The sequence below is a fragment of the Typopeltis vanoorti genome, chromosome 21, assembly GCF_054136105.1.
Source record: "Typopeltis vanoorti isolate ZY-2024b chromosome 21, IOZ_Tvanoo_1.0, whole genome shotgun sequence".
In the NCBI taxonomy this organism is placed as follows: Eukaryota; Metazoa; Arthropoda; class Arachnida; order Uropygi; family Thelyphonidae; genus Typopeltis; species Typopeltis vanoorti.
In genome coordinates, this window is record NC_143569.1 from 4734819 (window position 1) to 4752885 (window position 18067).

Below are 18067 nucleotides of genomic sequence, written 5' to 3' on the forward strand. Positions count from 1 at the left end.
TGATGTTAAGTATTTTATAAAATATTCGAGGAGGAAGTATTTTAATACAGGCGGCGATGGAAACATCTCGTTTAAAAATGAGCATACTGAGGAATTAAAAATGTGGATGCAGTTTAGAAACTGCAACTTTACAACATTATTTTAGCAATCATTTTGTTATTGTGTTGCTGCTGTTATCATACTACTCGAATTTCAAATGGGAATTTACATTCTTGATTGGACAGTTAAAACTAATCATTTCATGAAATTAGCAGTTTTCAGTAGTAGCCTGATAGGTGGAATGCGTTCAATCTGGAGATGTAAGCTGAGGAAATACTCTTTCTCAGCTGGGGACTTCTCTTTCTTCATTTTCTCTGAGCTACACGAAATTTCTCGGAGAACTTTCTGAAACGAAAAAATCGACTCTAATTTTGTTGAACTACATGACCTACAGCTATCCTAAAAGGGGTAAAACATCACTTTTGTGAGCGTTTTTCATTAGTTTCCAAGTACTGGACTACGTTCTTTTGAAAATACCTCCATTGACCAATCGATATTAAGCAACTCAGAAATCTAGTTACATTAAAATGAATTTGGGTTCCTAATGATTTTTGCGATAATCATTGTCGGCTACAATATTTAGTTTAAAAGTCACTGTTGTGATTCATTAACATTTTGAAATGCACAGAGGCATGATAATGGGGAAAAATTTCATATTTCTAACATTATTAAGCAAATAACTAATTGCCTGCATCCTAGTGAAAATGATGGCAATGTGGTTGTTTATTAATTGGATCCACGAGGTTAGTGTTCATAAAGTTGGAATGTAAGGATCTGCTCTATTGACAGCTGTGACATTTATGAACGTGACTGCTTTCACTTTGATTTAGTCCCACTCTTGTACTCGTAGCAGGTTTGTTCTCTCACTTTTCGCAACGCGCCTTTTCTGGATTAGCTCCACTATTATTGGCATTTATTTTGTACTACAAGAGTCGCACTTACTTCTCACCGTTATCAGAAACGTGCGATGAGCAGCTTTTCCTTGTAAGTTTGTCACTTCACATGTGTACCGTCCGTCATCCACTTCTTTCGCTATTTCCGATATAATAAGAGTTCCGTTTTGAAATATTTTCTGTCTTTGATTAAGAGGAAGACTTTTTCCATCTGAAAAGTCAAATGAAAACATTATCAGCAAACTTATAAAATCAATAAAACTAAGTAAATAAAGAAAAAAATTATTGGAATTCATCTGAACAAATATTCTGTAAAATAAAACGTAGTTCGTGAATAGGATCATTACTAACAGTACCACGAGAGGTACCACCAATAATTCCAATTTTCATATACTAATGATTGCTACAGAATGCATGGCAGACATCACTCAACATATGTATGCCTTTTTTGTCATCTTTTTTTTTATGATGTTGTTTTTTGAATATTTATGTTATATTCAAAATAAAATCGAATAGTTTAATTACAAAACAATTATGAAAGAATATCTCGATATGAAGTTTCTTTCTATCTACTTAGTATTCTGTTATATTTCTTACAGCAAAACATGTTTTGATTAAGGAAATTACTAATAATGACTATTCTAGTATTTTAGTGCAGTTGCGAGGATTTGACGATCGATTGGAGAGACCTGAAATACTAAAATCTTCGTCTAGAACACCAGAACTCTTTAGTAAGGGATTTTCAAGTGAAACGAAGTAGCTAACTTCATATGGAAATGGGAGGCGAGATCCTATAAGCTCAGGATTTTCATTCCTCGCTCACAAAAATGGATCAAAGTGCACGTGCAGTTAGCAGGCCATTTCATCCATGTGTGTATGTTAAGAATCGGAGGTACATTGTTCCGAAGTTATTGAATGAAATACTTATATTAAAAATACAGGATTTTTGCGAAGTTATTATTATTTATTTATTGTATGTTTTTCCCAAAAATATGTTAATCAGGGAATGGGCATATAGACAAAAGTTTACTACAGTTTGGCATGTTTAATTGTCAGATATTATCCTTTTCTTCTACTCATGGTTCTTTCAGTATTCAATGCAATGATAATATAGACGTATTTAATAGTTAAGTTAAGAGAAAAAAATTTCAGATGTTTCAAATACTGATGTAAAAATGAAATCTGTATTTGAAACATCTTGAATTACTAATGTAAAAAAAATAGGGATGAAAAATAAATTTTCTCCCATTCGGGTTAGCGCATCCGTCTCGAACAATCATTTCTTCCAATCTCAGCTTTTGATCAGAATGGCGTCTGCGTTTGTGGGAAAACTGCACGCAAACTGTCTTCTGTTGGTATACAACAAGCTCCCAACTGATAAAGTGGTCCAGGATAACTTGGTACATCAGTCTTTCTGTAATTCTCATGTACCAAGAATGGTAAAAGGTAGTGGTCATCCACAGAGATGTCATTGCTTAAAGTAGGAGGCATTTTCTCTGTTATCGAGTTTACTTTGACTGCAAATAGTGACACTTAAAACTGACCCTTGTATGACTTCCTCCTCTTGGGATGGGTAAGAAGATCAGGAATTCAAATACCCTATGAGTGGGAACTGCTAATCTTCGAGAGAGAAAGATTTTTTTATGCAAAGAGGGAGATATGCTAGTTGTACAGTCTTTCAGCATCCCAAATTTCTAGATTTTTAACGCGCTTTCTTCATATTAAAGAAAACTAATAACAGGTGGTTTTTTTTTATTATTAAGGAAGTCATCTATAACGGATGTTTCCAGCCTAACGAAGTAATGTTGAACGATGTTTTCGGATATTAAATTGTGTATTGAAAAAAGAAAAAAAAAGATCTTTACTCTCTAGAAATAGAACAGTTTATAAAATTTTTCCAGGATTTTGCACAAAGTTTAAGAGAAGCTGATATATATGATGGAGAACATGGTTCTGATGTAAAATAGTATATAGTATGGAAAATGATTACTCTCGTAAAAGTTATCAGCTTCTTAATTAATGAGGGGGAGAGAAGAGGTGGAAGGTGAACAGATTGTTAAATCAATAGTGGTGAATGTCCGGGTAGGTATACAGAAAAAAAGGTGCTACTTTCTGTTTTAACATAGAAAACAAACCTCCCCCCCCCCCGTGTTATTACTGTAAACTAATTATTGTTTTCGAGAGCATGTTCTGCATCTTTGAGGTTCGCGTTCCATTTATTTAACTAGCAGGCTTTAATGCATGGAATCGTGTTTGATATGTCTTCAGCAGTGAGATCATGTTAATTTTTTTCTCTGATTGCGAGTAAATCATGCCGTTCAGGGATGATATATGATAACTGTAAGAATGTGTGACAGCTGCACGGCTATATCCTTTTAAATATGTTTTACTGTTATCTTCTCAGGGGTTTATCACTGGATGTTTCTTCTGAAGTATACTCCCTCTTCATCTTCTGATACAGTATGCTTTGCTTTGTCTTGATCTTTTGAATTCTTTTTCACCCTTCCATCTTCGGAATGCTGGGCGTGGGCTGGACGATCTCCACACTGGAACAGAGTAGCAGACCCACGAGAGACAATCTGAATAGGACTGTATTCTTGACACTTAAGGAAACGCAAAACGTTTACCACATATAAACTGAGAGGGCAGTCGACATGATTCTGCTTTTACGAATGTTGAAGATTTCAGGGTATTAAACGTAAGGATGATATTCCTGGCCTGTATCAGAATACTGTCCATCTATCTGTATTTAAGAGAAAAGCAAAGAATAACAGATGGCGATACCCTCAACTAGGTGGTCTTAATCACCAAAACTAGGCGCCCTACTTTTTTAAGCAAATCTGATTTACTCTGGTGTACTCAAAGTTTTCACTCTACATATCTCTTACAATTTTGAATGTCTTCTCCCAGTTTCCCAACACTTTTAATGGGGCTTGTATTTGGATATTGATTCAACATAAAACATAATATATTCATTAAAGTGATTCTCTCTACTAATAGTTTACAAAGAATGAAAAATCCAGAGAATTAATAGAAATATCCTTCAAACAAATTGTTCAGGATACACATTTAAAACCTTTCAAGGGTACGATCATCATTAGCTGAAGTGATTTTATTCTTACCATTCCTCTCTCGTATATTGAAACCGATAAAACGGAATGTTAATAGATTCTTTATGGAAATCGTATTTTATGGCCCCTTCTTCATTATATGTATGACCTATGTACGTAAGTGAAACAAACGTAATTGGATTTTCCTGTCATTGTCTCGGGAATAGCTGCAATATGCAGTTTGAAAAGTCAAAAAAGAAAGGAAAAATAAGTTAATTGAGAAGCATTAAACTTTCCAGGCATGCCTTGCAATGAATCAAATTTTATTGGATTATTCAAATACATATTGAAAATTTTAAATTATGGTTCTCAAGAAGTATATGTTACGTGTACTAATGAGAAATAATAATAACGGTGCTTTCTCGAGGTCTAGAATTATACGATAAATTTCTTAAAGGGAATTTTAGGCGCTGTCCACATCGCTTCAATATATACCACCGCTTTCGTAAAACGAAGCACAGCAATTGTAACTGCAGGCTATAAATTCAGTTGTAATGTTAGGTGGAGCATTCTTGTGGCAGAAGAAAGTTATTTCTGCAGGGCAATAAACTTGTTAATCAATAAACAGGACTCTTTCACGTAACCAATGTGTCAATGTGATGTATGAATCAGCCCTACCCAAATGCTCTTTACACTCCGTATGTAATCTCCTCGAAACACTTTGGCGCATCATATCATAGAGGTGGAAGGAGGGGAATTTAGTATGTAGGATGTTATATAAAAAGAAGTTACCTGCACAACTGTTTTAGTTATATTGTAATAGCCATAAAGCAAGGGACAAATATGTATTTCAAGCACTTTTTCACTTGATATTTACGCATTCTAGTTGCATATGTATAGAAATTATACACAGGAGTTTAAAAAAAACATAAAGATCCATTGCACTTAGTACAAGCCATACAATGTATAAATTAAAAAAATACAAAAAATACAGTTAGGTAATAAACTAAAAGAAGAGATTGAAATTAATCTAGTTGCAATCAGACAAGAATAATTTGATCAATATATTATTCAATTGAGATTTATTCAATATACATAATATATTGATAAATTTATAAAAATATATAAACACAATAAAACAAAATATCCAGTTAACCAGAAGAACATATCAACACAATGATATACGCGAAAAAAAGCAGTTTAAAGATTAAATATAATAAACAGTACAATACAATCTGAAGATTATGCAAAATAAAAAAAAATAAAAATTCATGGCATTTACAAGTCGAGATCATATTAGATTAAAAATAGTTATAGAAGATAAAATAATAGAACAGGTGATATTTCATTTATTTAGGTTATAATGATATTTTATTATTGAGTTTATTATTTATTAAAATTGTATTTTTATAACAACATATAAAAATCAAATATATAGAAAAAATATAGAATATTCAGAAGCCTGTGTAACAATTAATAGTACACCGAACAAATACGGAAAATTCAACAATTTTATAAACTAATGGTCACCGTCTCCGATTATATAGTTCAGAAATATGGACTGTTAGAAAGAAGGATCGAAGCAAAATACAAGGAGCAGACATGGCATTTTTTAAGATGGATTAAAGGATATACAAAATTAAATCATATAAAAATGAAGACTTTAGAAAAGAGTTAATAGTTCAAATGAAAAGATCATTTGAACTATAAAGAGAAATGGAAAACCATTTATATAAACTCAATAGATATCGGTTACTAAAAGAATTTCCGCGCGGTAAGCCTAGTGGCTTTGAGCTTCACAACTATATGCCTGACGGAGGAGTGTCCTAGGTTCGATTCCCGTTGACGACGTGAAGAGCTAAAGGATCTGCAATAGCCAAGTTAGCCGTTTTTTCCCCCGCAAGCAGGCAAACCGGCCCCGTGAACGCACACGGATTACAGTCAGGAATAGTGACCCAGCCATAGGTCTGAAAATTGGGGGGGGGGGATTCAGATGGTACCGCAGCTTCCCGTAAAAGGGACTCAGGGCCGTTGTATCATCATACGAAACTAACTAACTAAAAGAATTGCATAAAACTGAAAAGTAGACAAAAAAAGAAGAGAAACACCAGCGACAGATGGAAATACAGTAACACTTCCACCAGAAAATCTAATCCTTCATGAGAAGAATATGCAGAAGAGTTAAACGGATGAAAAGTATTTATGTCCATTATTTATTGCATTAGTTTTCTTCTTTAAAAATGTTTCAAAATACTGTTTAAGTAATTCTGCTTATTTTTGTTTATTAATTTCAATTGTACATCAAAGTAATAAATGAATGTAGAGTGTAATTCGCATCGGCATTCCAAAATCATAAATTGTTTTCAGCAACGCTTTAAAATTAGACATAACCTGCCAAGGTTATGTTGCTCTTCAGTTAAATGTGCTAATTTTATCGGAAATATGCACTTCGTAAAATTGTATAACCAATTGTTCTGGACTGTGCTAATGACGGTTATCGAGAAATACGATAGCCGTTTTGTGACTAAATGAATTGCATTAACTGAATAGAATATTTAAATCTCTGAATTTTTTTGCATTCTTTCTTCATTATTCCATTTTAACGCACGTTCAGCAAGAAAGTTTGTCTCATATCATGTCAGTCGGATAGTAAACACTTTCATATTTACGGTTTCGCTCTCATTTAGCGGAGAAAATAATCGAAAATAAAATAAACCCATTTCCGATACTTTTCGACTTATCTCTGTATTTGGCTTTATATCATTATTCCGCTTTGTTGGAAGTTGATTTTGTGGCTTATGAGTGAACAGTGTATTGTAAGCTATGAATCCGCCAACTATCCGCAGAAATAAAGGTGTAGTGTGAACGTGTTTTACTTCATGTATTAATCAGACAGAATTAAATGGCACTGGTGCTCCGACCCAGCATTAGTTTTTCCATTCCTTGTAGATCAAAGTGCATCGTTCCTCTTAAATCAGCGTTTCATATCAAATTGTATAAATTTACTGAATGAGCTAATACTAGTTCAAAAACTCTTTAGTTGTTAGCTGACTTCTTTAATATAATCTCTCTCAACATAATTCCTGTTCTTTCGGAAAGCATGGCGTGTATGAGCATATATCTTCAGCGCAGGGCCTAACTATGTTCTAATGTCAACAGATGTGATGTTAATACTAGACACTAAACCTGGTATTACCCAAAAGGTAATCATTACTCCGCGTTTAGATACTATACTTATATAACTTAATTGAATATTCTGTGCATGATACTCATAACGAATTATGTAATAAGATAATTATCAGTATTACAATATCATTTGTTTCCTGATTCGAATCCAAACTATCAACTTTATTGAAACATCATCTTAGCTAAGCTATGACACCATGTTTATTTTTCTTTTTTTTTAAATATAAAAGAAAAATAATTTTCTTTTATAATTAAAGAATTTTTTTTTTATTTTTCTTTTATTAATTTATATTTTTAACTTTAAACGAGTTAGAACCAATTTATTTATTTGTCAAAAAATATTCGCATAGTCTATTTTCAAAAAGTTCAATGTTCCTTTAGAAATTAATCTTATGGTTATTCCATGTAAGTAAGCATTCTAATCTTGAATAAGACGAACATTTTTACGATGTCTCCCACAATATTTCGAAATTTAAAGTCAAACAAATATTCAACTTCATCGAGCAAATTTTCTTCATCTTACACTTTTCGATAATCTATTTAAAGTATAAATAATACAAACCATCCATCCTCTAACTGGGAGGCCCCGTATTCCCCAAAAGGGATATACGAGGCCCGTTTACTCCTCAATTTTCGAAAACAGGAATTTTTGGAACGTCGGTATGCACCCTTAAGCCAATCACAGCTGGCATAATACCATCAATGATTTTAACTGACCTTCGGGGAGGAAACTGTCGCCATCTCGTGATCCCTAAGCCTATTACTGTCTGAAATCGTGCGAGTTTTACGGTCAAATTTTCTTCAGTCAAAATTCCTACTTGTCAAGCCTAGAGATCGACTAACTTGGGAACCCGATCGAAGAAAGGTAGGGAAAAAAAATCCTCTAGTCGGAAAATAAAATCGAACTTGGAATGATATGACTTCAGAGGCTTAGCACTATGGATGCAAGGGTCATTTCCGCAGGAAAACACAAGTAAAACAAGATTAATTTAAAACGACAACCTAAAACGTTGCAGACTCGTATTTGGTTTGAAAACAGTTCCATGTTTTTAAAGGTAAACACTGCTGTTTCCAGTTGAATATAAGCCATACATTTTTGTATGATTTCGGATTCAAAGTTCGTTTTTAACTTCTATTTAATTTTATGATGACGAAATCATGTAATTTCTCTTGTTTCATCATTTCTTCAGTATTCGATATTTAGTATCCGATTACTTAGTTCAGTATTTCCTTTTGTCCGTTAATTAATATGTTTGGAATATTTTCCTGTACCGAGCTTGAAATGTGCAAATTAGAAAGAATTTTTTTAATTATCAGATCACCTACAACTGATGTAACGGCGTCTAAATGGATCTTTTAACTACTGTTATTGTACGATATTCTTGTTTTTGGATTGAGTTCATCAATAGTACGTTACGATAGCAAGCGCAGTTTTTTTTTTTTTGATTATTTTTTTGATTGGATTATCGCATGCTATTTTTCCTGTGTTGACTTTATCAAATAAAGCAGTAGCCTCATCTTCAGCGTCACGATGTCTGGACAAAACGAAGTGCTTGCTCTCATTTTTCAGTTTTCTTTTTTTCTTTCCACTGGTTTTTTTTTTTTTTTTTTCCCCACCAGGTTTGTAGATTCCATTCAATTTCGGGAAGGATAAGAAAATCTCTCTCTCTCTCTCTCTCTCCTGCAGCGGTGTATAAAAACTTAATGTAAATATACAGACACGCGCAGAGAAAGGTGGAAAGTGTATATACACGAATCACTTCAATAATTTATCCCCCCACACACACACATTTGTATGATACCTATAATTAAATTCAATATAAAGGAGCTGGTGAAATTCAAGCCGTATTAACAGATCATTGATAGAATCCAATAATGGTAATGTATATTTAGACATTTTTGCTTTTATGTAAGAAATAAATTTGTGCTTTTATGTAAGAAATAAACAGTTCGTTTAAACTGCACAGATTGTGTGTGTGTGTGTGTGTGTGTGTGTGTGTGTGTGTGTGTGTGTGTGTGTGTGTGTGTGTGTGTGTGTGTGTGTGTCGTATGACAAGTTCGCATTCGAATCCAACAAAGCAAATACAACTATTCTACAAGGGAAAAAAAAAGATTCAATTTTAGAGCGTTTGTTTTTCATAGAACTGACGAGTATGGACCTGATATACCAGCTAATCACAAAAGGGTACATTACACTATTACTGGTGTAGTTAAATATTTCATTAAGTGTCACAGCGACTGAACTAAGATTCAATTTTAGCTGTTATTAAACATACTGTTTAAACCAAAACTAGATGTCTAGACATATTTTGTTGAATATTCTGCATCAGTCTTAGTTTTCATCACTTCGTCCTGCCAGAGGAATATTGCGGATTTATTGCGTGGTATGATTTCAAACTCAATTATCTCTTAAAACACTTCTATTTAATCCGGACAAAAATGTAATGGGGAATTTTTAACAGAGATCTTAAATAATTTTTAAAAAAATAATGAAATATTTTGTTCAGTGGACTTGGGCTACTATTTTTTTTATCTTTTAAATTCTGAAAGAAACAACAGTCTATGCGAGGATACGCCAACAATCAAAGCAGCGCGTGCACAAATCCAGTATTGCACAAGGCCCGAAGTACCAGGCTTGAGAGATTGCACAATACGCTTTGAGGTGCAAAACTATACGCTAATTAATCATTATTATCTAATAAGAATATGTGTACAGACAAGGAATGACAAATTACTATTCACACCATCCGCAAAATCCACTGCTTCCTCAGAAACCATGTCACTATGTTTTCCAAATAACTGGTCAATAGTGCAACCTAAGTGACTGGATGCTTTATAATAGTTTATGTCAAATGTGTTAGTTCATATACAATCACAAAATAACAGCATTGAGGTAGCCCGCAGGCAGGAGATGGATCTCTGATTTGCGGGAACTCTGCATTGTGAGTTCTAAAACAAGGTTCAAAATAAGCTGGCCCATCTCTTAGAGCACACCTTTCTTGTAGTACACGATCCGCGACAGTCAAATGGTAATACAGTCCAAAAGAATTCAACGGAGAATCATATATTGGGAAGCAGAATGCATCAGACAATGGTAGGGATTGGGTTAGCAGCAAACGAACTCCGAGTTCCGCAGTGAGGAAAAGGGCGTTTTTCTTGACACAAGTTTCCTTTCTAGTGGAATTATGTCTGAATGCCGCTGTCTACTTTGACTGTTGTCGAAAATGCATAATTCTTATTACCGTTATTCATCGCCTAAGAGTTACAGCAGAATAATGCGCATGTCAGGAGGTTAATGACATGTCAAATTGGATGGAGCAGAGGAAGATTATTATTCTTCACAGATATCTTCAATTGAAAGAACTTAATCCTATTGAATTAAATAATCTAATTGCAGAGACTATACAAGGAGATTGTTAGCAGTGATTTTTTTTTTTTTTTTTTGCATGACATTAATATACACAGAACTGCATGTGATGCAGGTTATGAAAGCTCTTGTGTGGAATTGATATAAAACATCACTTAGTTTTTCTCTTTGATTCATTAAAGTAATAATCATATGCTTTAAAAACTACCTTATACCAAACTGACTTAATTCGCTTGGTATAATAATTGGATAATGATGGGTCCGATTTTCTTATTTCTGAATAAGATTTTTTTATTTTTATTTTTTTATTTATTTATTTTTTTTATAGACTGTATGACACTGAATATTTCTAGTGGAAATTCTCAGGTTCAATTTATTTCTGATAAAAGATTTGGTTTTAAGATTATGCTTGAAATAGAGCATAATCAGAAATACTGATTGCAAGAATATTTGGTTTCGGATATGTAATCTCAGGGGGCGGAGATGAACATCAGTGGTCGTTTTAGATCACTTGAATCACTTAATAATTGACGACAGTAGTACCACAAAAATGTTCTAATGTAAAGGAGATAACTTCTTTACATTAGAACATGAAACTGAAATATTGTGCAATGTTTTATGAAGTTTATAAACAGGATTATGTTATAATCCTCTAAAGTCTCAGCTGCCCAAATAGCAATTTTCCATTTGAATTGGTGGCTTTTGTTATCATCATGTAACATATCATGCACAGAGGAGGGTTTTTTTTTTTTCCTTTTGAATCCAACAATTCGCGAATATCTCAGTATACATTCCGGTCTTACAAAACTATATTATCATTTCGTACTTCGTGGGGCGTCGGCTGGGTAATATTCCCCACCACCCTCCTCCTTAGGAATTTTCTGTAAACTGACGAAACGTATTTCTCTTTCGAAAACACTTTTTATAGTATTAACTGAGAGGTAAAATTAGAAGGAATATCTTTTGTTTTGTATTTTAAAATTTGGGAATTCCATTTTTCTTGTAGCAGAACTACTTAATTATTCACTGAAGAATTGCATAGGTGCGTACATTCAGCTTCTAAATTTATTAAAATGAAATATAAATAATTTTTTTTTGTCGATTTCATCGTTCTCTTCTTCCATATATATCCATGATTCAATAATTCTTTACTTAATTTTAATGTATGCTCTGCAGTGGTTTCTCCCATTAAATTTATAATTATGCAGACAGTAAGATATTAGCTTGCTCTATTCATTGTGTAAATCATATTCATCACCAACCTCTAGCCTAAGCATGTTAGTTTTCATAATGTTTAACTTTTTATTATTCCTATACCAAATCTGGATTTGAAAAAGTTCTCTACATAATGAACAAAATCAATATTTTCTTTGTCATAGTATACAAAACTTATTCAGTTTAACTTGCCCATCCACTCTCATTCTTTATTATTAATTAAGCATATCCGCTCATTTTTTTTCCGAATCAGATTTTTTCCACAAAAGTGAGGTTCGAAACATTTGTTTCCTCAGGTATCGAAAAAAAAAAAAAAAATTCCCTTTTGACCTAAAACAGGATTTCTTTAGAGTTCAGCAAAGTTAAACCGATCTCATTGTCATTCTACTGATAGGAATGTTCATGAATAATATTCATAAAACTTTTTAAATCCTAATGTAGTAGTTCGATGACAATCGACGATTCAAACGTTTTGAGTTTGCGTTTTTCTTAGTAAAATTGCAATTTATTTATATTACATTTACATATAATTACATTTTAATATAAAATTCATTACTGAGTAATGAATGATATAAAATTCACTTATCACTGTAATTGTGCGAGAGTTGCATTACACAGCTCTAGAATGCTACAACATTAATCTAAGGAGTCAATATATTATGAATACTTCAAACTTCTAGAAGCATCGGTTCAGCTGACTTACATTTTTAGTGAAATGAATGCAAATAAATATTCAATATTCGCTTTCTTTTACCTTGCATGTTACATAAAATAAGTAGCATGGATTAGAGATAATTATTATACATTAGGACTATATATTTTTAATACTTAGTATATGCATTAAAAAATAAAAGTGTAAGTATTATACTTAGTTAATATTTAGAATTTCATTAGTGTTTATCTAGGTAAAGATGAACAATATTCAGCATCAATTATTCATTGCCAAGAAATACTGTGGTCTTAATCATCTGATACCGATTTCTCATGTCAGAGCTCTTCATTAAAGGAGTTTCTTACTACCAGGATTAAGAAAATGCGCTGCAGGATGTTTTTTTTTTTTTTTTGCTTAAGGTATCTGGAAAAGTAGATCATGTTGCCTCAGGATATGGTGCTGGTCATTGAGACTAATGCAATATTTATTTCGATGTAAGAAGATAAGCATGCTCTAGAGATATAATTGCATGGCGTTGAAAGGATTAAATTCTAATTTTTAACTGAAGATTATAAACTGAAGATTGTCTTTAATATTTTGTTGTGTAGATTGTGTAATTTGCCAAGGATATTTTTGTATTCTCCTCTTCCCCAGCTACTTTGTGTACCCCGAAGAATACTTGAGTATACAATTACATACGAGGGTGTGCTGAAAAGTTGTGATAATCATCATGAAGGAATTTAACTAGAACAATGCAACTTACACTTTATTCTACATAATTTCACCAAGCATTATACACTTGATACAACGCTGCTGCATCATTTGCAATCCTCTGGGAAAAAGCCTTTCCCTTGTTGCACAAACCAGTCCTCAGCTGCAGATATGACTTCATGATCTGTTGTAAATTTTGTTCCTTTCAAATGTTTCTTTAAAATTGGGAATAGGAAATAGTCCGAAGGGGCCAAGTCCGGCGAATAGGGTGGGTGAGGCAGACATTGAAAGCCCAAGTAGTGTATTGCCTTTTGCGTTTTTCCTTCAGTACCTCCTTCAGAGCTGTTGAATAAACAGCTGCTCTAACAGTTCCACCTTTTTTTTTGAGGTACTTGGTAAGGCTATACCATCCATATTCTAAAAACAAATAATGGCACAAACCTTCCCTGCTTAATTTTGGGTTCGGAACTTCTTTGGCGCTGTGGATAACCTTTGTGTCTCCACTCCATATACTGTTGTTTGGTCTCTGAGTCATAATGATCAAGCAGCTATGTTTCATCAACAGTCACAATACGAGCCAAAAAATTCACACTTGATTTCTCAAAATGACCTAAAATCCCTTGAGATGTCAGCACACATTCTCTCTTTTGGTCAGCATTCAAACATTTAAGGACCCACTTCGCTGAGAGCTTCTGCAAATCCATATGTTGGTGGATAATGACCATCATCTCCTTCCTTGGATATCCCCAGACTCTTTGAAACGTTTCTGGCCGGTATTCATCAAGGATCGTGGCATGAAGTGCATCGATGTTTTCAGGTGTGATCGCTGTGGAAGGTCTTCCTGGCCTGGGTTAATCTATTGTCTCAGGATGCCCGATTTTTTACTTAGCCACCATCTGGCAACTGTTAGATATGCTGAGGCAGTCCTCCTTAAGTCTCATATAAAGTTTGGTGAATCTCAGTTGTGGACTTTTCTTGCAGCACGAAAAACTTGATAATAGCCCGCACCTCAGTGCCTTCGAATTTCTTCAAAGCCTCTGACACATCTTCATATATATCCTCCTAAAAGAAAAAGAACAAATTATTATAATTTGATGAAACATGGGTGTTGAAGGGTTTTAAGATATGTTCTTTCTTGTGGTTATATCAGTTGCTTTAATATAATTTTTGTTCTAGAAGTTAATGAGAACTTTTTAGCTCCCCCCCCTCGTAATACAGATGCTCTATAAAATATTATGAGATACTACGCAGTTAATGTTATGCAGTCTATACACAATGCGTACCTTAATTTGTCTATATTTTATTTCAGTGTATGCATTTCGATATCACTTTTATGTTTCTTGCATAGCATTTTGTTATTTTATTATTTCTTCCTCTGAGGTCCCTATTTCGTAGCAGATTTTTGTGGTGAAGTGATCTTCGCAAATCAGTTCTCTATAGAGTTCACTTGTTCACATGAGAAATAATTAAATTTGAGGCTCCTGATATGTCATATTTTGTGTAATCAATTGCTCTGTTCGTCTGCTGGCACACTTTCCATTTCCACTCTTTTCACTGTTATGCTTACAGAAAACACAGCAGACGATTGTTTTCTGTAAGTATAACATGCTTTATTGACTTCGATTTTTTCTTTTATAATGGGTTTTATTTTGATATGGAAAATGATCTGTCATCTGGTAGTCATCTGTTGTATGCTCATTTAATCTGTATGTTCAAATAAATGTAGTGTGGGCGAAAGCATTCGCAAGTACTCATGAGTAATTTGTGTAACGTATAACGTATTAAGTTTTGAGGTTTTTGAATAAAAAAGGATTCATTCGTGATAAAATTAATACCAAAGAATCAGCTGACCAGCGATGAAATAAAATATTTTTAGAGTACACTTATTTCAGATACCCCAGGTGTAACCAGTCGATTAAGCCAGTTTAGTTTAAAAATAATATCGGCCTCAGTTTCGGCAGTTAAAGTCTAAAATAACTCGTCTTCTTAGTTTTTAAAAAAGTAATTCCAAAGATGTAAAAAAGAAGTACTATACAGAAAAAGAAATTGTTTTAATACTAATCGATGAAACATCTTATTAGGTGTTATTTTTTATGCTCTGAAACCATTAAATGAGAAATACACACACACACACACACACATATATATATATATATATATATATATATATTATTGTTCATATTTACTCGGTAGATAATGTTATAAAAAATTAGTTTGAATGACTATATACCGAGAATGAAAACGAAAAGGCTTAATGTTAAGATATTACTAGTTTCGTTGAATAAATCGGCTTCTTCAGGTATCACAGGCAAAGAATCATATAAAATAACAGAGACATTATTTAAAATAAAGAGCCAATAGGCTTCATTTCGGCGATGTAAACATTATTTAAATTAAGGGGATATTAAATCCCACATTGTTTTAAAACCGAACAGAAACTCTTAGTATTTTCCATAATGTAAAACTCATCTCCTAGGAGATGCATGATGTTATACATTATAGAAATATACATCATATAAATGTTATACATCATACATTCTACATTATGATGTATAATGTATGATGTTATACATCTCCTAGGAGATGAGTTTTACATTATGGAAAATACTAAGAATAGCGATTAGAACTTTTGCTACAAGTTGCTCTAGTTTGTACTACGTGGTTTAGCTTACGCTAGTAGTCGCCGATACTTTTATAGTTACTGTATTCGGCATGAAACTCTTTGATTCCGATCTTTGAGTTTCTTATTCGGTTTTAAAAGAATGTGGAATTTAATATCCCCTTAATTTAAATAACAGAGACATGATAAAATTACATCAACAGATCTAGTATAAAAATAGTACTATTGTCTTTTATACTAGATCTGTTGATGAAATTTTATCATGTCTGTTATTTTATATAATTCTTTGCCTGTGATACCTGAAGAAGTTGATTTATTCAACGAAACTAGTAGTAGTATCTATATATATATATTCAACGAAACTAGTATATATATATACCGTAACTGCTTTCGTTTCTAAGCGTGATATTCAAAACTTTTGCTGTAACATGTCTCTCTCTCTGTCTTGTCCATCTATCTAAGGGTAAATTGCCACTGGAGAAATAACAGAATTAAATCGGCACAAAACAATGTTAATGCGATCGTTATTTAGACTTGATTCATTCACGCTTGGTCGCACTGATTTCCATTTCCGTAACGATATTGCTATTTTATTTTTAATTATCGACATTCTACTGTTTAGTTTCCTCCTTTAACAATGTTTCGCGACATCTACATTCGACAAATTTTTAATTAAAACAATATTAGTTTTGTATGGATAATAGTAAAAGAATAATAACTTTCAAAACGAATTACATATTACACAGGATGATTAAAACTCTTTCCGAATCTGCTTTCTGTACCAGCAACATCATTCATGCATGCAGTGGATACCTTTATGATATGCCAAATACTGTAGACATTCAGAAATACTCAAATGACTGTCAAACCATAGCTAATACAAGCCACCAATATCTTTATATCTTTCTATATATATATATATTTTTTTTTTTTCTTTCTTTCTTCTGTTCCCAAAGTAAAATTTTCCCCAAATTTAATCCACAGTTCGTGTAAAGTTGCATGCTAGTATTCGTTTCTTTCTTTTTTTTTTTTTCATTAAAAAAATCGTTTCAAAAGTCCAAATTTGGGAAAATAGATGCATTACGGCTGGAAGTTACTGAAAACAATGCGTACATCCAAATTATTGTTAATCTGTGTTGATAATAATTAGGTTGTCACAGATTACATGAAGCTTAAGCCTATGAAAACTGCGTAGGCAGTTTTTATAAGCTCCAGTTATGTTCCTTAGATTTTTTTTAAGTACTTTATAGCATGATAGACTTCAAGCATCAGAACTTCTTTTCCATGATATACAACGAAACATAAATCTCAGATAATGGGGCGGGAAGGAAAAGATTGCATTTTTTATCTGTAGCTTTGCTCGTTAGAACTTTTATTACAGACATTACTCCTCCCACTCTTCCACCTTAACCGTTGTGTCAGCATTTATAATCTTTCGACATGAAATGTTTAGCCATTTGCTGACCAAATCTATCGGCAGAGTGTATTTGTGCCTGCAAATGCGCATGAGCATAACAGGTCTACCTATTTTGAAGAGGAAAGGAAAATCTCAAGCTTACTGGGATCATTTTTCTACAATAAATTATTTATTCTTAAATGAAAAAAGGTCTGTAAAATTTCTCCCGACACATGTGCAATTTTAACAAAACAGTAGTATCTTGCTAATCCGAACTAATAAAAATCGTGATCGTTCGGATTAGTGAAAGGTTCGGATTAGCGAATATTCCCCCAAGAGACAACAATAACTAGCGTTTAATAACCTATTCTAAACCAGAATAGGTTTAGAATAGGTTATTAATGATTCTAATGGCACATCAATTTAATTCTGTAAATAAATGAAGTAACTGATAGAAACCTTTTTCTAATGCTTCTTCTCGGAGCTGCATTAGTAATAAAATTTTGTGGAATGACGCATCATTCAGCTTAGCCCATTCTATACACACATTAAAACTGTCAACTGCCTCTTCATTTTTAATTTTTTTTCTTCGAGTTCTTCATCGTCATCATCGTCTTCTAATTCATTCTGTAACGTCATATTTATAATTTCAACATCTGATTTGATTTCGAATTCACTTTCGGTTCTTCCTGTAATCCATTCCTTAATGTTTTTCCTTAATCTGTTTATAAATAAATTGCTTAATCTGTTTGTGAAATCTCAATATCTGGATTTCTATTTTTAACTAAATTATGCACGTTTTAAATTTCCTCTTTCTGTATATCACCGTAAGTTATCTTGGTAAATTTTAGAAGGCCACAGTTTTTTCCATAACGCTCGAATTGCTTCAGGTTCGAGGCTTCCCAAGCAGCAGCAACAACTGGGAATGCTACATCCTT

General features: G+C 33.0%; 1 protein-coding gene across 7 annotated transcripts in view; it reads right to left on the bottom strand.

The window, feature by feature from the left end:
* Nucleotides 1-18067, bottom strand: part of LOC150094601 (cell adhesion molecule Dscam1-like) — an 823608-nt gene that overhangs the window by 186007 nt on the left and 619534 nt on the right. For all 7 annotated transcript variants that reach the window (XM_090411254.1, XM_090411255.1, XM_090411256.1 and 4 more), the window contains one exon: nt 982-1143. In XM_090411254.1, coding sequence (XP_090267380.1) covers nt 982-1143 — 162 coding nt within the window. The remainder of the gene's footprint in view (nt 1-981; nt 1144-18067) is intronic.